This window comes from Nerophis lumbriciformis, linkage group LG02 (assembly GCF_033978685.3).
Source record: "Nerophis lumbriciformis linkage group LG02, RoL_Nlum_v2.1, whole genome shotgun sequence".
NCBI lineage: Eukaryota > Metazoa > Chordata > Actinopteri > Syngnathiformes > Syngnathidae > Nerophis > Nerophis lumbriciformis.
Genome location: NC_084549.2, coordinates 22,396,660 through 22,419,165, shown reverse-complemented (window position 1 = coordinate 22,419,165; position 22,506 = coordinate 22,396,660). Strand labels below are relative to the sequence as shown.

The following is a 22,506-nucleotide window of genomic DNA, read 5'->3' as shown; positions in this document are numbered from 1 at the left end:
CCAAGCTACCACAATAGACGCAGGGACTAGGCCCAACAGGCCCCGACCAAGATGGGCACCCGGAAGGGATGGACAGCGGGACCCAGGAGCTCCAGACACGCAGTTCGGATGCAGTAGCCTGAGGCGTCGACCCCCGTCTGACAGGCAGGCCCAGAGCGTACCCCCAGAAATATACATACATACATACATATATACATACACATACACACATACATGTTTACATACCCACACATACACATATATACATATACATACACATATGTACACATACACATATATATACATACATACATACACACACATATACATACATATACACAGTTCGTCAGCCCCGACAGCCATCACGTGCGCGCGCTGCCACCAGTCACAACATCAGCCACACCCCTGCACCAGACCCAGCAGCCACGGGCGCCCACACCACAAACAAACGGCAGCAGAAACAGCAGCCGCAATAACCCCAGACAGCCAGCACCAGCCAATCAAATCAAAGCGATCAAAAAAAAAACTGCGACCAGCAACCACACGCCACCAGGACCACGGAGACCAGCCGGCGCCAGCCCGCCAGTCAGCCCGAACGCCAACACGCAAACAAGAGACACCAACACCCCCCCCAACCAAAAGGCCCCCCACCCCAACCCAAACCCGCACAAACACACCACCGCCCAAACAACCGAGACACAGCATCCAGACCAGACACGGGGGCTGCGCCGCCACCACATCAAGTCACCAACAGAGACCCCACAGCGCAAGGTCGGGCCACACGGGCACGAACCCCACCCAACAGGAAGTGAGACCCGCGCGACGCCACACACAAATAAATAATACGATTTAAAAAAATAAAAATAAAAAATAAAAAATAAAAAAATAAATAAAAATAAAAATAAAAATAAAAATTAAAAAATAAAATAAAATAAAAATAAGTAAATAATAAAAATAAAAATAATAAATACATTAAAAATAAAAAATATATATAACAATAATAAATGAATAAAAGTCTGGCAGGCCACCAGACCGCAGTCCCCGCCGGCCGACGAGGCAATGAGGGGTGCGCCGAACCCCAAACCCCCCATGCATGTGTACAAAGCCCCCAGAGTGTCTACTGTGTAGTTAAAATTAGGAGGTCAGCCGTTACAGCCGACCTCCAGTCCCTATTGATGTGTGTACTGTAGCGTGAGTGAGATATGTATGCTTGTGGGAACTAATAATGCGTTAAAATTGGGGGACATCAAGGTCATGGTGGGTCCCAACCAAGCCAAGCCCCCCAAATCCTAAGTGTCTAATATGCAGCTAAGATTGAGGGATGGACGAGCAGGGAACAAGACAGGAGGACTGGAGCCCCATTGGAGGCATCCTCAACCCCCCGCCATGCCTCCCCGCAGGACAATCCCCAAAGTCCTATATATGTGTGACTGTGTGCGCTATAAGTAGGAGGAGTAGAGGGCCCGGACATCCCCCCAGTCCACGCGGCCGACAACCAGGAACTACGGCCAGGAGGCCGCCACCCCCCGCCACAGCCCGTGACCCACACCAGACCACTTTAACGTGACGCCACGCGAGCCCTCCCCCCGCCAAACAAAGCCAGCCCCCGCCCGCCCCAACCCAACCCTGCAGAGCCCATACCGGCAACCAAACGCAGAAAAACCGCACAGCCCCCACGCCCAATGCAAACACCGCATCCCGGCCATCCACACAGCAACGTGCCCATACGAGTCCCGGCCAGGGGAAGGAGCCCCCCAACGGGGGAAGAAGCCAATGCATCCCGCCTGCCCGCCAGCCCCCAAACCAGCCGGCAAGCCAACGCCAGCCAGCCCCACAACCCCACAAGCGCACAGACACCAGCCACAGTCCCCCAACCACTCCAAAAAAAACTTCTTTTTTAAAATTTCTTGTGCGGAATAAAAAATAAAAATTATTTTTTTAAAAACACATTTTTTTTTAATTTCTTGTGCGGCCCGGCACCAATCGATCCATGGACCGGTACCGGGCCGCAGCCCGGTGGTTGGGGATCACTGCCTTAAAGCACTGTTTTTCAACTTTTTTTGAGCCAAGGCACATTTTTTTCATTGAAAAAATCCAGGGGGACACTAACACATCCTCGTCGCCATTATTGTGTGCCAAACTTGTCACTTATTAGCAATCAAAGCTTAATAATACACCAAAAGAAAGCGCATTGTCTTTTTCTGCCTTTTATTCCCGGTCTTACTTTTTCCACTTCCAGGTGTCCAACAAACAACACATGTCATCATATCCTGTGTCCCGCCCTTAAGTTCCCCTGACAATGGCTCCGGTATTGTCCTGTGACCCGAGTAACCAATACATGACAGACACCACCAGCAGAAAACCTTTAAAACGAAACTCAATAGTATATATTGACAATATAAAGTTGTTCTCATCAAATACCTGACGCAATTGTTCCATAACCATCATTAATCCTCTTGTCTCAAAGTAGGCTTACGAAGCGATGAGCTACCTGCTGCCACCTAATGGTAAGGAAGAGTATTACATGGTTACTCTGCTGATCTCCAGACAGCACAGACACTCTACAACTGTCATGTATGTGTAATCATGTTTTGTTTTAGTCATGTTTTGTTTTGTTTAGTTATTGGACTCTTTAGTTTCTGGCTTTTCAATCCCTTGTCTTGTTTCCATGATTACCCATTAGTTTCACCTGTTCCACGTTTGGACTCATTGTGCACTCTTGTTTGTCACCATTAGTTTTCACCTGTCACGTCACGCACCTGTTTCATGTCTATAGTATTTAAGTTCATTGTTTTCAGTTTGTCGTTCTGGTGACATCCCGCATTTATGCTTCTGCACATTCCTGACACTTTTTTCATGTCCATCGTTCATGCTGCTCCTTTAGTCCATGCCAAGTAAGTTTTGTTTATTAATGCCACTGTTAGTGTTTTTTTTGTTGTTGTTCATAGTTTCTGCCTTTGTGCAAGTATTTGTTTTCATAGCCAAGTTGTTTCTCCGCCACTGTGCGCGCTTTTCGTTTGTACTTTTTTTTTGTAGTTATAGTGTTTAAATAAATCATGTATTCACCTTCACGCCACATCTGGTCCAAATCTTTTGCACTTCGGGAGAACAAACTACGCCACAGTCCTAGTCATGACAACAACGGCTCATTGACGAAGGTCCTGGGTTCGATCCTGGGCTCGGGATCTTTCTGTGTGGAGTTTGCATGTTCTCCCCGTGACTGCATGGGTTCCCTCCGGGTACTCCGGCTTCCTCCCACCTCCAAATACATGCACCTGGGGATAGGTTGATTGGCAACACTAAATTGGCCCTAGTGTGTGAATGTGAGTGTGAATGTTGTCTGTCTATCTGTGTTGGCCCTGTGATGAGGTCACGAATGCAGCTGAGATCGGCTCCATCACCCCCCGCGACAAGCGGTATAAAATGGATGGATGGGCGGGTTTGCAAAAAATATTTTTCCGACCAATTAGGTGAAATTGCATAATCTCCCACGGCACACCACACAATATCTCACGCTACACTAGTGTGCCGCGGCACAGTGGTTGAAAAACACTGCCTTAGATAACCAAAACAATATGCCAATAGTAGAAAAAACATTTGACTTGCCGTAAAGCCATTTTAAGTAATACATGCATTTGAGCAAATCCCATTTTCTCAACATAGATTTCAGATATCCAACCATGCTTGCATTACAGTTATTTAAATTTAAAAGATGGAGCTCATCTTGCATCTTGAGTCTCAGTTCAGTTGGATCTGTGTTTACGTGTGGCCTGTTTGGCTTGAAGCCAGCCTGAAGCTGCAGCAGATGCTACTCACCACTCCTCATGTGAATTATTGATCAGTTTTGATTTGACATGATGTCATATATGGAGGCTTCAACTACAAACTCATTTACATGAAAGTTGCAGGTCAAAGCTCCAAATCCCTTGTTAAAGCACGATAAAAAAAATGGTGTAGCTTTGTCTCATTTCCTTGCGTAACTTCAATGAAATTGTACAGCAAATGCTTCATTCTTCTCTCTAAGCAGCTCAGCGAGTAAATCCTTGTCCAAACACTTAACTCCAAGGCATGAGTCTTGGCACTGCAGTTAAAACTAAAGAACAACACACAAAGACTACAGTTTGTACTGTACCAGGCAGGAAAACAGCTAAAAGAAAAAAGGCCACTAAACGAGGAGCTATTTAGAGATGTGTTTAAAGTGTGGGCGACATGCCGTTAATCCCGACGTGGCAAATTTCAGATTAGTGAAACCGCTTTAACGTCATTTTAAGGATAATCTGTGAAGGAACAGGACTTAAACAAATCAAGAAGATACTCATTTGGCTTCCCTTTTTGTGGTTTACATGGATTTAATATACTAGAAATATCAAATGGCAAGGGAAGTGTGGAAGCGCTAGAGCTGGATTGGAACGTCATTCTGAACTTTACGTTCTCAACCCTACTTTTACGCCACTTTGAGCCATTTAAATGCTGGAATTAACATGAGTTTAGTAGGGCTGGAATGGTGATTAACCTTTACAAAACGTTCAATAAAGGTCATTATGAAATTGAGCGTAGCCTTCCAAATAATGAATTTGAATACACTTTTGACTGGGTGGATTTTCTCATGTTCTTTAAAAGTTAAAGCTAAGGACAACTATTTACTTTTGTTATGCAAACCTCAAAACCAGTGAAGTTGGCACGTTGTGTAAATCATAAATAAAAACAAAATGCAGTGGATTGCAAATCCTTTTCAACCTATATTAAATTGAATAGACTGCAAAGACAAGATACTTAACGTTCGAACTGAAAATCTTTGTTATTTTTTTGCAAATATTAGCTCATTTGGAATTTGATGCCTGCAACATGTTTCAAAAAAGCTGGCACAAGTGGCAAAAAAGACTGAGAAAGTTGAGGAATTCTCATCAAACACTTATTTGAAACATCCCACAGGTGAACAGGCTAATTGGGAACAGTTGGGTGCCATGATTGGGTATAAACGCAGCTTCCATGAAATGCTCAGTCATTCACAAACAAGGATGGAGGCGAGGGTCACCACTTTGTGAACAAATTTGTGAGCAAATTGTCCAACAGTTTAAGAACAACATTTCTCAACCAGCTATTGCAAGGAATTGAGGGATTTCAACATCTACGGTCCGTAACATCATCAAAAGGTTCAGAGAATCTGGATAAATCACTGCACGTAAGAGATGATATTATGGACTTTCGATCCCTTAGGCAGTACTGCATCAAAAAGTGACATCAGTGTGTAAAGGATATCACCACATGGGCTCAGGAACACTTCAGTAAACCACTGTCAGTAACTACAGTTTGTCGCGACATCTGTAAGTGCAAGTTTAAAATTCTACTATGCAAAGCGAAAGCCATTTATCAACAACACCCAGAAACGCTGCCGGCTTCGCTGGCCCCGAGTTCATCGAAGATGGACTGATGCAAAGTGGAAAAGTGTTCTGTGGTCTGACAAGTCCACATTTCAAATTGTTTTTGGAAAAGAACCATCCGGATTGTTATAGGCGCAAAGTTCAAAAGCCAGCATCTGTGATTGTATGGGGGTGTATTAGTGCCCAAGTCATGGGTAACTTACACATCTGTGAAGGCACCATTAATGCTGAAAGGTACATACAGGTTTTGGAGCAACATATGTTGCCATCCAAGCAACGTTATCATGGACGCCCCTGCTTATTTCAGCAAGACAATGCCTAGCCACGTGTTACAACAGCGTGGCTTCATAGTATAGCACTGGGATCCAATCTTCTTAAATGTCTTTATATTTATTTTTTTAACACAAAACAAGATATAAAATAAAAACATTAATTAAGAACTAATAACAAAATAAGTAAATACATGTTTGCGCATGTGGAATAACGCATGGAGATCGTAATTTTCGCTTTTTCCTGTTCAGATTACAGCCTGGTAGCAGTCTCCTTTGTTTTTGCACTCAAGGTTGATGTCTTTCATGATGCCATGGACACAGTAGCATTGGTAGATGGTATAAAGTACTGTAGTAGCGAGTTCAAAAAGGTGACTGCTCACGGAGTGTCATCTGCCGTTACTCGATAAAGAAGCGGAAATGACACCGTGCAGTTGTTGTTTTAAACATAGAACCATATTTTCCGGACTGTAACGCATACTTAAAATCCTTTTTTTCCCTCAAAATTTAACAGTGCGCCTTATAACCGGGTGCAAGGGCGTAAGGAATAAGTTTGGTCGAGTTTACCCACCTCGAAGCTATTTTATTTGGTACATGGTGTAATGATAAGTGTGAACAGTAGATGGCAGTCAAACATAAGAGATAAGTGTAGGCTGCACTATGATGGGTCTCAAGTAAACAACACCAACATTTTAAATGTTCCATTTAAAATATAAAACATTACACACGGTGTTAAAAAAATCTATCAAAACGTTTTAGTACGACTTTGGTAAGCTATGAAGCTATGAAAGATTGTCGGTGCATTAAACATTTGAGTATTATTATGGTGTGTGTATAAGGTAAGACATATTATCTGGCATTTTTTCCGCGATATGATACAAAAGCAACTTTTCGTACCTGCTGATCTGTATTTGGGATCTGCGTAAATCCTGAAAAATTGCGCGCATCCGCTTTTGTAGTCCGTGTCGACCCCGTAGTCGATAAGCTTCTTCTTTTTCTCTATCTTCTTGTTATATGACATTCATCCTACGCTGTTGCCATTTTGTAATACAAAGTAGTGTAAAGTTCTTACTTATATCTGTCAGTAAACTCGCCATGAAAGTGCTAAAACATACCGGGGTAGTGAGTGTACATTATTCACCCAAGGAACTTTAGTTATTAGACAGTTTTTCAAGGGACACATTTTCGGTGTTGTTGTTTTCGGGTGAGGAGATGCTGCTCCTTTATTGATTTAAGTAAAGTCTGAATGTCATTAAAACAGTTAGCTCCATCATTTGACACTTCTTCCACCCCCGTCCTTGCACGCTACACCGCTACAACAAAGATGACGGGGAGAAGACGCTGCCGAAGGTGAGCCACGTTAATAAGACCGCCCACAAAACGGCGCATCCGGAAGCGACTGTCAGAAAGCGGCTTGAAGATGATCTCTAAAACATAATCTATGCAGCATTTTGACCAAAGAACCACCATTACATGTTATGTAGACCACAAGGAAGTGTTTTAAAAATGTTTTTAATACTAATAATATGACTCCTTCAATGCACCCTATAATCCGGTGCGCCTAATATATGAAAAACAAGTTTTTGGGATCCACCACAGTAAGCCACGACATTTATGTATAATGTCCCGCTGGGTAGCAACTTTAAAAAGTTTTTTTTGAAAGTGTTGTGAATGTGGAGCGCTGGGACGAATGTCCGCGTGTGCCCAACAGAAATGAGGCAGCCAGCTGGGCAGGAAGAACACTCTCCATGGCAACGCTGCTGGAACTTTCAATCATTGAGAAATGTTTCTCTGCTTGCGTCAAACCCGGTCGATGTCGCGCCCCCCGAGAGCCGTATACTCCACCCTGATTGGTCGGTTTGTTGAGCTCCACAAAGAACACTGTAAAGTGCCATTCTTATAAACCGTGCGGGCCGCACTGACATTAACGTGGGGGCCCCAAAATATCGTCTCGGGGGCCGCGATTCAAACTTCTTCTAGTTGATGACGAAAGAACAATTTCAACAAAAGAAGTAATTTCAGTGTGCTTGTTTTCAAGAAGTACACAATCATATTAAACAGTCAAATACAAATATTAAACCAATGTTTTCATTGTGAGACTTAAAAGAGGCATTCTTATAAGATTCTAAAATATTTATTTAAAAAACAACAACAAAGAAAAATCATCGTTTTCTTGCAAATATGTTTATAATTTTTCAAAAATGTAATTAAAACATCCCTCCCCCCACTCATAAATCAAGAATGCTAATTTTTGTAAGGTAAAATAACTTTTTCCTCTGAAAAAAAATACAACAATAAATTCCTGTTACCCTTTTCACTAAAAAAAAAAGTTTTTGCTACAAAATTTATTACTTTTTTCTTATATTATTGCAAATTAATAGCTTCTCCTTGACATTTGCTCTTGAGTTTTTCCTGATCGTTTGAGCTTTTAATGCAGGGTCCCTAAACTTTTTGACTCGGGGGTCACATTGGGTTAAAACAATTTGGCCGAGGGACGGGCAGTATACAGTATATATATATATATATATATATATATATATATATATATATATATATATATATATATATATATATATATATAAATAAGTATATATAAGTGGATGATACATTGCATGGATCATGTTTTGCTTGGTTTAGGATTTCCTTAGTTGTTGATTTAGATTAGGTTTGTTTTCGTTGTTACCATGGGTGCTGGTTATTGTCACCTGCCTCTGATTAGTGGTCGGGACGCTCACCTGCTCCCGGTCACTAATCAGAGAGCTATTTATTCCTGCCTCTCGCCACACTCTGCCTGGCTGTTTTATTTGCGACATACAACAGTTACGTTGACTGAACTTGAGTCTTGCTCTTTTGTTTGGTTAGTCAGTTGTTTAGCTTGCCGTGCAATCGGCATCTATTTGGAATAAATAATTCTTCCTACCTGCATGCTGCTTCCGGATGTCCATTTGCATCTTGGGGAAACGACCTGCGCATAACCATGCGACCCCGGCGTAGCACAAAGCTGAGAAACTATTTTTGGCGGCCCCTTAGAGGGCACTTGCTGCCCAACAGTAAGCCCAGGCCTGATGGTTAAACACTGGTTTAGAGAATGAACAAGTAAAACAATGTTTGTTTTTTTGCACACATTTTGTGTGCAAATAAGGCGTATTTTGTTAGATACGTTAGAATCCTGTGCTTTTTGGGGGTGAAGGTTAAAGAGAACACTTAAGGCATTAGTAACAAATTCATAAAATCACAAGTTGATGCAATGTTAGTGAAGAAAATTAGCCTCAAGCCAATCGCAACTTTTTCTGGAACTTTTGGAAAACAAAGCTGCCGTGAAATCAGGTTTGTTTTTTTAGGCTGCAACAATAAAAAATAAAAAACTTAGGAAGTCTTCCAGGGATTGATTGACGGCAAACATGGACTTTATACTAAATAAAGCAACACGTTAGATTAAATGTTCATTTTTTCAAATTGTTTTCCAGAAACAATAGTACTGCCACTCAAACACTGTTGGTTGGTAATCTCAGGATGCTTGAGTTTAAAAGTAGAGTATACCATCCATCTATTTTCTACCCGTTATCCTGTTCAGGGTTGCAGGAAAGCTGGAGCTTATCCCAGCTGACTTTGGGTGAAAGACACTTGGAGAGCGCGGACCTCCGCCAGGCACTACCTCCTAAAAGTAAAAATGTCCTGAATTCAGACGGTGATCCAGATCACCCCACAAAATGTAACACACACACACACATAGAAGCATATACGTGAGGTCACTTAGAAATTATCCAGGACAGGCCTGAAATCTAATCAGTTGATCCTCATCTCATTTCAAATATTTCGGAAAGTTTAATGGAAATCCACCCAAAATGTTTTGCGTTATGTTTCTAACTAACCAACGGACAAACCATCGGCAATCACTATATAACTTCCTGGCGGAGATAACAATAATTACTTTCATATGCCTTATAAACCTTATATACAGGATCCAGTAAAGGAGGAGAGTCCCAGGTATGACAGCTGCCTCACAGCTTCTAGCAGTTTCCACAAGGTCTGACACTGGCTCGGCATCAATCATTGCTTCGGGCAACAAAAAAATTAAAACTCAACGTTCTCACAGAGTACTCTAGCTTTCTTTGAAACAACATGGCTGACAGATGGTGTGTTTCCCCTTCATAATGGGTCTCAGAGAGCGTCTCTTATTCCAATCAGACCAGTCGACTGTGTACAAACAATAATCACCCCGCAGAGTCATTCTGCAGCACTCTGATGAAAATGACTGGGTGTGGATCATAAAATAACGTAGGTTGGAGACGGTGGCTTTGTTGAAAGTCAGACTCGCACTGAGTTGTATTTTTGCTGGTTCAAAAATAGACTGGCGGCCCTCAAACAGTAGAACAGAGGACACGATGTGCACGATCCGCATGTTTTCAAATGTTAAATTCAAACACGATCTTTCAACACAAAGCTGGTCATGTAGATTTCTGCAACATGGTGTGATACGTTGACACATTAAGATTCAATGAGAAGTCATGGGCTTTCGGCCTGATCTGCTAGGATCCCTAACATGCACTAAATAGCGTGTACAAACTATAAAAGTGCATGTACTATTAGTGGGCATGTTGTGGGGGATCTACTAACACCGCATTTATAATTGATATTAAGTGCAAAATTGGTGCAGACCACCCTATTTAAATGCGAATTTTGTTGTTATTACTTTCTTGGCATCATGTGCCAATTTGTGGTATTTTATGTTGTGGAAGCACATAACTGTAATCTGTTCCACCTTTTCTCGGCAACATTTTACTTTTAATTTCTAATTCATGTATTTTTGAGATATTTACATTATATTTATATATTAATGACGTGCCAGTGCTGTGCCAAAAACACCAGTAATAACTGCGATGGTGGGCTGGAATGATCCAGTCACAAGAAAATGCATGTTGCAAGAAGTCTTTTTATACAGGAGAAATTTCAATCATATGTCTATGTCACCAATCAGCCCCTAAAGAGCCTGCATTGCCTCAGACTGGAATTCTCTGCAGAGAGTAGTGAGTGCGGCGGAACAGAGCATCAGGACTCCTCTTCCTCCTAATCGGGAGATCGCAAAAAGCCGCTGCCTGACCAGGGCTCATAAAATCAGTAAAGACTCCCCCCACCCCCACCGAGGACTGTTTTCACTGCTGGACTCTGGAAAGAGGTTCCGCAGCCTCCGTGGCAGAACCTCCAGGTTCTGTAAGAGTTTGTTCCCTGAGGCCATAAGACTCTTAAACGCATCATAACAATCCCCTCAATTCCCCCCCAAAATGGATTAACTCACTGGACTATAAAGACAATAAAACATACATCCATAAACGTGGATGCATATGCAAAAGTGCAATATATTTATTTGTACAGTAATCTATGTATTTATATCTGCATGTTATTGCTCTTTTATCCTGCACTAACACGAGCTAATGCAACCAAATGTTGTTCTTATCTGTACTGTAAAGTTCAAATTTGAATGACAATAAAGGAAGTCTAAGTCTAAAGTCACGCAGTAGCTATACAATTATAAAATGACATTGCTGAATAGACGCCGTGCCTGCTCTTTTTATTTCTGACAGTCCAAATATGTTGACACAGACCCGGATGGACTTCTCTCTCTCTCTTTCTGTCTCTCTCTCTGTCTCTCTCTCTCTCTCTCTCTCTCTCTCTCTCTCTCTCTCTCTCTCTCTCTCTCTCACTCTCTCTCTCTCTCTCTTTCTCTCTCCATCTTCTGTCTTTGCAGCACAATCGCCTCTTTCTCACAACCATTCGTGCATAACTGTGCCAATTTGCACATATCTTCCAAACATGCTAAATATAAACGCAAAACGGCGGCAGCAAAACACTCACAAGCTTGATTAATCACACCTTGAGCGCTAAATTCATCCTGAAGACATTCAGCAGCTATACATTTATATTGCCAAATAGACATACCGTATATTACCAAATAGTAGCCCGGGCGTTTATTTCACAAAATCGATTTTGGAGACAGGCGTTTAAAAGAAGCAGGCGGTTATTTGCACAAGGCTTTTATTTATTTTTGCACCAGCCTGCACCAGGCCATTATTTGGTTACAATGGTTACTGTCCAGTATTTTTTTTTTCGTCCAAAAAACTTTAAATGTAAAAACTATTGTAAACATACAAACAAAAGACAAGAGATCAACATGAGGTAGGCTATCAAAAGACAAGAGATCAACATGGCAGTAGTGCAACAATTGTCAAATAGAATACCAATACTAAAAATAAATAAACTTTTTAAATAAAGCAGCCTACCGAGAAAAATAAAATTATGGTACCAAGTACTCAAGTATAAAATCCACCATCAAAACAGAACAATAATACTGTCACTTAAATAAAATAAAGGCTACAGTACTCCAAGTTTAAATAAAGCAGCATACAGGAAAAATAAAATTATGGTACCAAGTACTCTATGAAACCATCAAAACAATAATACTGCAGCAAACGCAACCCCAGTAGCATTTTAATCTAAATTATGCAAATAACAGCCCATGGGCGGCTATTTGGACATAGGCGGTTATTAGGAAGAGGCGGTTAATTCACAAAATGGGGTCAGACCCCGGGCGGCTATTTGGACATGGGCGGTTATTTGCCCAAGGGCGTTTATTTGGTAATATACGGTATGTGTAATATTTTTTTAAATTTTTGACAGTCACACATACAAAGGATAGCGCTGCAGCTCATTTAGGAGACAAAACGCTGCGTACGAGCTTAGTAGAATAGCTTTGTGCGCGTCCTCAAGTTTGCAAATGTTTTGATTGACGCAAACCTTAAGTAGACCAGTTTCAGAGAGTCCGTGTTTCCAGAGCGTCACTGAATGCACTACACTGCTACAGTAAGTAAACAATCGAGGGTAATATGGCGCTATCAATCAATCAATGAAAGATAGCCCTTCACACAATTGTCTCAAAGGGAGCTTGCCCTCATCGCCATCAAACAGTCTTCGATAAAGGCAAAATGGATTTTAAATGTTCATTTATCCATTACATTTATTTTTATGACCGTATTTTTCGGACCATAGGGCGCACCGGATTAAAAGGCGCATTAAAAGGGTCATATTATGATTCTAAATTGAAAAACACTATCTTTTTGGTCTACATAACATGTAATGGTGGTTCTTTGGTCAAAATGTTGCTTAGGTTATGTTTTACAGACCATTTTCAAGTAGCTTTCTGAGGGTCTCTTCAGGATGCGCCGTTTTGTGGGTGGTCTTTTTTACGTGGCTCACCTTTGACAGCGTCTTCTCCCCGTCATCTTTGTTGTAGCGGTGTAACGTGCAAAGACGGGAGTTGAAGAAGTGTCAAAAGATGGAGCAGCATCTTAACATCTGTGGCTCACTAGTGCAACATCAATGCCGGAAATGTGTCCCTTGAAAAACCGGCTGACCGGAACTCTCTAATAACTAAAGTTCCGTGGGTAAATAATGTAAACCCACTACAGTTTTTAGCGCTTTGATATCTAGTCTATTGACAGATATAAGTAAGAACTTTTCACTACTTTATATTAGAAATGGCAACAGCGAAAGATGAATGTCATATAAGAAGGTAGAGAAAAAGAAGAAGCTTATGACTACGGTGCCGCCACGGACTACAATTGCGGACCCGCACACATTTTCAGGACTTATGCAGATCCCAAATACAGATCAGCAGGTACCAGAAGGTAAGAAAAGTTGGTTTTGCATAATATTGCCAAGCAAAACGCCAGGTAATATGTCTGCTAATAGGTGCCATTTTGCGGTCCTTATACACGCACCACAAACAATTTGTATGTTTAATGCGCCAACAATCCATCAAGCGGTGCGGCTTTATAGCTTACCGAAGTCGTACGAAAAACATTTTGACAGATTTCTGAGCGCCGTGTGTAATGTTCTATATTCTCAATGGAACATTTAAAGTTTTGGTGTTTACTGCCATCATATTGCAGTCTACACGTATCTCTTATGTATGACTGCCATCTACTGGTCACACTTTTTTTTACACCATGTACCAATTAAAATTGCTTCGAGGTCAGTAAGCACGACCAGGATTATGCCGTACATTAGGCGCAACGGGTTATAAGGTGCACTGACGATTTTTGAGAAAATGAAAGGATTTTAATTGCACCTTATAGTCCGAAAAATACGGTATTATTTATAGAAATTTGGCATTGTTTTCTGCATAAGACTATATTAATTCTCTAATAAAAGGGGTTTAGAGTGTATCTGGAACAGATTAGTTGAATTCACCTTTTTTCTCCTATGGTAAAACATTTTTTTGTGTTTTGGTTTCCAACGTGCCCTATGGAACAGGATGAAAACCTGAGGTGCCACTGTGGCTTAAATAAATGTATAGCACATGGAATGTGTGCAAACAGGCAGCTACTTTGCTAAAGACAGAACAAGTGAAAAGAGGCACCTGCCTGCATGTGTGTTTACAACACACACAGACAAAAAAAAAATTGAAAATGTGGGCTGAGAGGTTCCAGCACATTCAACAATGTCATCCAGTAATAAGCCTGCATTATGTAAAATGTGGGCAAGCAACTGCTTCAGTGTTGTGCACCACATTCAACACAACGTGTCATGGGATTCCTTGGTGTAATGGCTACAAGCAGGGAATAGACTGAGAATATCCATTACAGCATAATGAACCATCTAAACAGGTTACATGTAGTGTGCATAAAACCAGCATAAGCCAGAATGTGACATAAAATCACTGCATACGGCATCATGGCATCAACCCTCAGCAATGAGCGATTTGAACGTGCGGTTCAAGTGTGCTGCGTGGTATTAACATAAACAAGGCTATAATTTACGTATCCTCGCTCATCCATGCAGACTGGACACTGGGTGGAGTCGGCTCTCTTCGTTGCTTTGTTGGGTCTGCTACTGTCTCTGGCCATGCTCCCCCCACCCCAGCAGACGATGGCGTGGAACACCGCAGAGGCCAACACAGTGTATATGTTTTTTGTTGTTGTTGTTGTTTTACTTTTGTGGCTGTGTGTAGAAATGGCTGGTTGCATCAGCTCTGCTCTTTTAATGTCTTTAATGTCATTTGTGTTCTTTGATGTTTACCTCTTACACACATGTTTATGTGTGCTATGGCTATGAGTTTTTTCCCCCTTGGCCTCAGTCTGGACCCCCTCTCCAAGGGCCCAGGCTTAGACTGAATAGTTATTTTATTTTCTCCCCCCAGCTGTTGTCACCTTTTTCTGTAAGGGGCGCCGGAAGTTGACAGATCCGTCAGCGATCCGGTCCTGTCTCCCTGTAATGTTTGTCTGCTCCTGAATGGGATTGCACTGAAAATCTAAATTTCTCCTCGGGGATTATCAAAGTAATTCTGAGTCTGATTCTGAATTTAAAGGCAGTCTTCTACGTGTCTTTTGCACGACTTGTGCCGAGTTGCATAACTCTCAGTGTTGTGACTGATGCATCAGCACTTCAGGCCCACTATCTGGTCCCTTTTTTAATCCCCAGCAAATTTACTTATCAACGCGTCTTTTATAGCTAATTGGATCTCTATTTAATGTTTTCCCGTGTAAAACTGGGCTTGCGTAACTGCTTCGATAGCTGGGATTTCAAAGAGTGACTGTCAGGAGTCACGACTGACTGAAATGAGTTTCGATCTAATCACGGCACGAGTCCTCAGCAGAATCACACAAAAAAAAAATCATCAGCAAGACTTTTTATGTTGCATCCACAAAGCCTCAAGGCTAGAGATCAATACAATATACAGTAAGCTTCTCAAATTTATAAAGTTAACGTACCACTGATAGTCACACACACACTAGGAGTGGTGAAATTACCCTGTGCATCTGACCCATCCCCTTGTTCCACCCCCTGGGAGGTGAGGGGAGCATTAGGCTCACTGTAGGCTTTCTAAGGTCATGTTACCTCTAAACCAGGGGTCGGCAACCCATGTTGAAAGAGCCATCTTGGATCAAAAATACCCAAAAAAATCTGCCTGGAGCCGCAAAAAATTAAAAGCCTTCTGTAAGTGGTATGATGAAGTCAACACATGATGTAAGTGTCTACATTAGCTATATTAGCCTACTATCAAAATGAAATTAAAAATCTTATATAAGTGTTATAATGAAGTCAACACATGATGAAAGTGTCTATATTAGCTATATTAGCCTACTATCAAAATGACCGTGTCGCAGGCTGACACAAATCTTCGTTAACAGCAATGTTGAAATGTAATATTTATTCCACATTTTTACAACATTAGAAAACATTAGTAAAATGGAGGCTTATCAGGGGGTGAGATAACTCTAATAATGACTGTCTTAGAATGGCCAAAGGTATAGATGTGTGTGTCCAAGTTAAAGGAAATGGCAGGCTGTCTTCTTCCAATGGATTTATAACAATCTTTGCAAGCTGGGTTACGTTTGAAATGCAGATAATGTGTCAGGAGACATGCAGATATAAATGAAATATACAGAGGACTTAAGTAAAGGAAATTAAATGAGCTCAAATATATCTACAAGTGAGGCATAATGATGCAATATGCACATACAGCAAGCCTAAATAGCATGTTAGCATCGATTAGCTTGGCCTGATTAGCACTCCCAAAAAATCAATAACATCAACAAAGTTCATCTTTGTGCATTCACGCACAACATAAAAAGATTGGTAGATAAAATGAGACAAAGAAGGAGTGGCATAAAATATGTCTTTCTGTGGCAGTGTCGGAGAAAGTTGTACATCTAAACAAACTACGGTGAGTTCATGGACCGCCAAAATCAGTAGGACAAAATGGCGCTCGCCAGATACTCTCATCAGTGAAGCATGTATAACATAAACAGTGGGATATCTAACAATTAGGGAGGTTTATGTCATGTTTGTTCTCTGATAGAAAATATATTAAAACATTTTCCCCCATCTTTTTTTTTTTCATACATTTTTGAAAAAGCTCCAGAGAGCCACTAGGGCGGCGCTAATGAGCCACATGCGCTTAAAACTCAACAAAATTGCGGTTAATTCACCTTCTTTTCCCTTTTTTCCCCCCAAATAAGAATCGATAAGAGAACCGTTAAGGGACCGACTCATTAAGCAAAATCAAAAGTGGACTCGGAACTTGGAAAAATCTTATCAATTCCCATCCCGACATTAAATCATCACTACTCTTTTTATAAGAAGAGAATATTATTCTAAAGCAGGAGCTTTATAGATTTTTAACTTTATAGGCCTGGTTGTAGGTCCTTTTCATGTCTCCACTTCTCAAAATAAGTACATGCTTTTTATTCCTCAGTGTGTGTAAAATTACATTTTCACGGCTTGTTGTGTTGAATATTGTTTCAAAATACAAACAGGCTCCAAACTAAACACGTAATGAAGTTTAATAGTATTTTTTCTAAAAAAAAAAAAGAAGAAGAAAAAAAGATCAATTATCATTTATAGCCATAATTTGATAGTGGTGTTGACTGAGTGGGTAAAATGAAATAAACATTAAAATTAGTCTTTGTCTAATTTGCCAGTTTGAGTAATGCTGAGAGCGTCACATGTAATTGAATGAGCGAGGACACATTTACTCACATTAAGTTGCTGTCCCACAGTGCACAGTGAGGATTGAGGGTTCCCTGGAAGACATGAAAATAAGTGCAATGTTTACCAAACAAAAAGTCAACAAGGGAACTACGGCGACTATTACTCCTCATTATCATCAATATCGCCATTGTGATTAACCTACGACAAGATGTGCTTGTCCTTCAACACATTTTGTTGTAATGTCTCCTTTATAGATTGACTGGATGATTCTTACATAAACACAGACTTTGGTGATGCTTAAAAACTCACAATTTATCACCTGGTGATGTAAAAGAAAAGTGTCATAAAACGGATTGTTGGTCTAATTACGTAAGTATGTGATTATCGGGATACACAGTGCTTGAAAGTGAGTTATTGAGCCACCATTAAGTGTTGTTATGTGTTGTGTTGTTACTACAGCGCTAACGGCCGTTAAAACACCGAGCATGAGGGACTTCTTACATTGGCCAGGTGAGCAAGTTCAATCTCCAGGTGGGTCTGGATGGCCTTGGGCTCCGGTCTGACAGTTACAGCAATGACTTTGGAATTCACAACCGTGTGGTTCCTGAAACACACAAACAAAAATGACCAGAGGAATAAATGTCATTGAATTATCCTGTCCACAACACTTTCTATTAGAGCGTGCCTGCACAGTCTGCGCTAACTCGACACCTTGACCTGTACAATCTAATAAAAAAGGCAGTTCAAGAGCTGTTTCAGAAATGTTGCCTTTGAAAAGATAAGTACGAATGCATGGCTGCAGACAACTACAATGTACACTATATTGGCAAAAGTATTTGGCCACCTGCCTTGACTCACATATGAACTTGCAGTGCCATCCCATTCCTAACCCATAGGGTTCAATATGATGTCGGTCCACCTTTTGCAGGTATTACAGCTTCAACTCTTCGAGGAAGGCTGTCCACAAGGTTGCAGAGTGTGTTTATAGGAATTTTTGCCCATTCTTTCAAAAACGCATTGGTGATGTTGGTTGAGAAGGCCTGGCTTTCAGTCTCTGTTCTAATTCATCCCGAATGTGTTCTATCGGGTTCAGGTCAGGACTCTGTGCAGGCCAGTCAAGTTCATCCACACCAGACTATATCATTCATGTCTTTATGGACCTTGCTTTTTGCACTGGTGCATAGTCATTTTGGAAGAGGAAGGGACCCGCTCCAAACTGTTCCCACAAGGTTGGGCGCATGGAATTGTCCAAAATGTTTTGGTATCCTGGAGCATTCAAAGTTCCCTTCACTGGAACTAAGGGGCCAAGCCCAACTCCCGACGATGTGTATTAGCATCCGCTGACCCCTCTCTGTCAGTTTACGTGGCCTACCATTTTCAAGGTCTCACCAACTCCCTGAAAAAAACTTAATTTCTGGAAACTTTCTTGACTCTCTCAGTGTAGGAACTAGAAATCATTATTTTTTTTTCCTTTGAGCATAACTGAAGTAAGATTAAAGGGGACCTATGATGAATTCCGTCTTTTCGTACCCACATTAAAACAATGCCAAAGCGTCAAATCATCAGGGTTCATGCATTTTGGCGTGAGCTTGCACAGAGTTTTGCATGCCTCTGTTCGCAGTCTGGCTACTTCGTCACATCAGAGCAAAGGTGGATGTACTTATTAGGACATTAAATCAGGCTTTCAGCCAGAGAGGGAGAGATACAACAATGCTTTTAAAAGCAGCTGTTTTAATGCACACTCTGAATGTGGAGGTGTACCTAATGTTGTTACTGGGCGAATCTACGTAATGTTTGTTAAGTTGATTTTTGACTGTGTCTGGGAAAAAAAAATGTTGTGACAACCTCTAGCTATACAGTACAGGCCACAAGTTTGGACACACCTTCTCCTCATTCAATGTGTTTTCTTTATTTTCATGACTATTTACATTGTAGATTGTCACTGAAGGCTTCAAAACTATGAATGAACACATGTGGAGTTATATAATTAACACAAAAAAGGTGAAACAACTATATTCTAGTTTCTTTCAAAATAGCCAACCTTTGCTCTGTTTACTACTTTGCACACTCTTGGCATTCTCTCGATGAGCTTCAAGCACACTTGTGAAGTGAAATCCATTTCAGGTGACTACCTCTTGAAGCTCATCGAGAGAATGCCAAGAGTGTGCAAAAAAGTAATCAGAGCAAAGGGTGGCTATTTTGAAGAAACTAGAATACAAAACATGTTTTCAGTTATTTCACCTTTTTTTTGTTAAGTACATAACGCCACATGTGTTCATTCATAGTTTTGATGCCTTCAGTAACAATCTACAATAAATAGTCATGAAAATAAAGAAAATACATTGAATGAGAAGGTGTGTCCAAACTTTTGGCCTGTACTATATATGTAAACAAGTGTACATTTTCAAAAGCTAAATGATGACACTTTTAAAGAGTGTAGGTCGTGGTTTCATTTGCAATCTGGGAATGCCTTCAAAATCGAACATCTTGGAGATAGACCCATAAAGCGGGTTATACAAGTGACTAAGCAGCAATTTTTATGCAGAATTGACACCAACGCATATCCAATACGTACAGTACTTACGAAAAGTATTCCCTACGGCCTTATTTCAAAATGGAATACATTAATTGTTATCCTCAAAATTCTACACACAATACCCCATAATGACAATGTGAAGATGTTTTTTTATGAGATTTTTGCAAATGTATTCAAAATAAAACACCAAGTACCACCATATACACAATCAGAGTGCACCTGTGGTAAATTCAGTTGATCTGGAAAGGCACGGTTTTAAATGTAGATTAAAAACATCATAAATCCCCTTTAGAATGAAAAATATGTTTTTTCTTTATTTTTCTCAAGCTGCGCTGCATATTCCCTGACACTTTTGAGGGAGGCCCACGTCACACTTTGAAAACCGCCGACTCACTTAAGTTCAGAGAACACCAGGCACTAATTATAAGGGAATAGTTCATTTGTAGATACTAGCTAGGGCTTCTACGATTAATCGATCAAATCAATTAATTAAATTAGAAAAAAAAACTTTTATGATAATTATAATTAAGTTAGCAATGTCTTTTGTCTTTTTCACACAAATGAAAAAATGCATACTTACAATAATAAACACTTCAATATGTAAAGTGAAACTGGAGTTCAAAACAAACCCTAAATGGTTATTACAGAGACATTACAGGGAAATAACCGAACCAAGCCTGACAGAGGCAGACTGGAGGAACACGTCCGAAGGTGCAAACACAAGAGGCGAGTGCATGGCTAACTGGGGGAATATAATTGTCTCCAAATAGCGTAAGATCATCTTGAATACCTCACAGGGAACTTTACAACACTAGCAGCCAAAAAGACTGTGCTGCTGTAAGATGATGTCTTTTTTTTCACCCTTTGTGAAAATACTGTATAGGTGGATGAAAGCACAAAGAGTTTGTCGTTGTTAGTGAAAAAAACTGCAACTGTAATCAATAAATTGTACGAGTTCTACTTTGTTGAGGAATCTGCTGTTATATACTGTACTGTATATATATAAGCTGTGATCTTTTTTGTGATTACAAATAAACTGACCATACATTGAAATGATACATTGGTGGGACACAATGATTATTTTTATGCGTTCACTACACAATATGTCAAATTCTTTACCGTAACAATTGCACAAAGAGTTGGATCACATTAGATTGTGTGGGCATACTCAATGTTGTGGCTATTGAGTGTGATAGATAATGTTTTTTGTATGCCTCAAGGATTCGAGTTTCATTTTCTACTTGATTCTGTACAAAGCAACAACACTTTGAAATAAAAGGCAGGCTATTCTATACAATGTTGTGCCAGGACAAATAATTCTACTGCAGAATGTTATTTTCTCTGGTAGGAAAACGTTCACATATTACTTTGTAATCAACAGAAATGCTTTCAAAGATGCACTATGCACAAAGCGGCAAGAGTATAAAAGCTGTGCCAATTGTGGCAGTCCAATGTGCAATGTACACATCAAAATACTGTCTATGAGTGTTCTCATTCCTCCAGGTCATTTTAATCTCTGGGCATTCAATCGATCGAAAAAATACACAGTTTGGTTTTTCTTAGAAGACGTTTCGCCTCTCATTCCAGTAGGATTCATCAGTTCATGCTCACAGATCGGTCAGTTCTAGTCTTAGACTTAGATTGGTCAGCTCTAGTCTAGTAACCTGACTCTCGCCAGATCCTTGTAGTTCGCTTGAGGTATTGCAAACTCCTTCAAGATAGCAAAAAATAATGAACCAATCAGGATCGCCGGGCGGGATTTCAAAGATGTGACGTAGCGCCGAAGTGACTGTTTGATTCAAACAACAATGGCGGCACGCACCCCTCGATGCATTGTGTGCTGATATTGATTCTACTATTGCAACTGTTTTGTCAAATCTATTGAATATTAATTATTTAAAAGATGAACAGAGAACGGTTTTGGAGGCATTTATTGGTGGTTTTGGCTCTTCTTCCGACCGGGTTTGAATTTCCAAGCGTCACTCTCATCAGCGTCACGGGTTGATTTCGATGTGAGTGGTTGAAGTAGCACGTCTTTTCAAGATAACGGACAAGTGGTTTATCCAATCACATACCATTTTTTTCCTATTGAAAACTCCCAGATCCTTGTGTGGAGCTCAGCGAACTACAAGGATCTGGCGAGAGTCAGGTTACTAGTCTAGTGGCTGGGGCCAAAACCCCAAATATGTATATTCCAAAACCAGTAGGGCGTGCCTGGGCAAGGATGGTTTCGCCCTATCGTAGTGAGAAAAACAACTGTTTTGATGCAAACAAGCAATCTTACTGTCAAAGCCAACGACAGTTGTTGAAGTGTAATTTCCTCTTGTTAGCATTGAGGTATTGTGTGGCAGAACGATCGCTGTGGATCAACTACTACCAGTCCAAAACAGTCATGAGCCCCCCACGTTAGCATTACTTCAGTTTTAAACAAATGGCACAAATGGCATGTTTCTAACTAAAGACTGTGCTAAATTGCTGAGTCTTTTAGGAGTGGCTGAAAGGACAGTGTTGTATGGGGAAGACAGGTGGTGTCGCAGACCACCTCCTCTGTTCAGGGATGGTTTTTCAACCTTGACATAGATAGCTTCCCTCACTCCTCTTTCATACCATCCGTCCTCCCCATCCAGAATCTGTACATTTTTGTTCTCGAAGGAGTGCTGTTTCTCCCTGAGGTGCAGGTCGCTTGCCCGTCTATGCTGTGCCACGCGTCGGCTCAGTGGTTGTTTTGTTTCCCCAATAAACACATCAGTGCTTTCATCATTACACTGGATAGCATACACCAGATTGTTTTTGTGGGTGTGGGGTGTCCGGTTTTTAGGATGCACTAGTCTCTGTCTCAGGGTGTTGCCTG

The 22,506-nt window shown here is 40.8% G+C and overlaps 1 protein-coding gene across 10 annotated transcripts in view; it reads right to left on the bottom strand.

The window, feature by feature from the left end:
- adgrb3 (adhesion G protein-coupled receptor B3) overlaps positions 1-22,506 on the bottom strand; it is a 355,792-nt gene that overhangs the window by 67,807 nt on the left and 265,479 nt on the right. For all 10 annotated transcript variants that reach the window (XM_061958821.1, XM_061958809.1, XM_061958771.1 and 7 more), the window contains 2 exons: positions 17,621-17,723; positions 17,168-17,211 (listed from right to left, as the gene is read on the bottom strand). In XM_061958821.1, the coding sequence (XP_061814805.1) occupies positions 17,168-17,211; positions 17,621-17,723 (147 nt within the window). The remainder of the gene's footprint in view (positions 1-17,167; positions 17,212-17,620; positions 17,724-22,506) is intronic.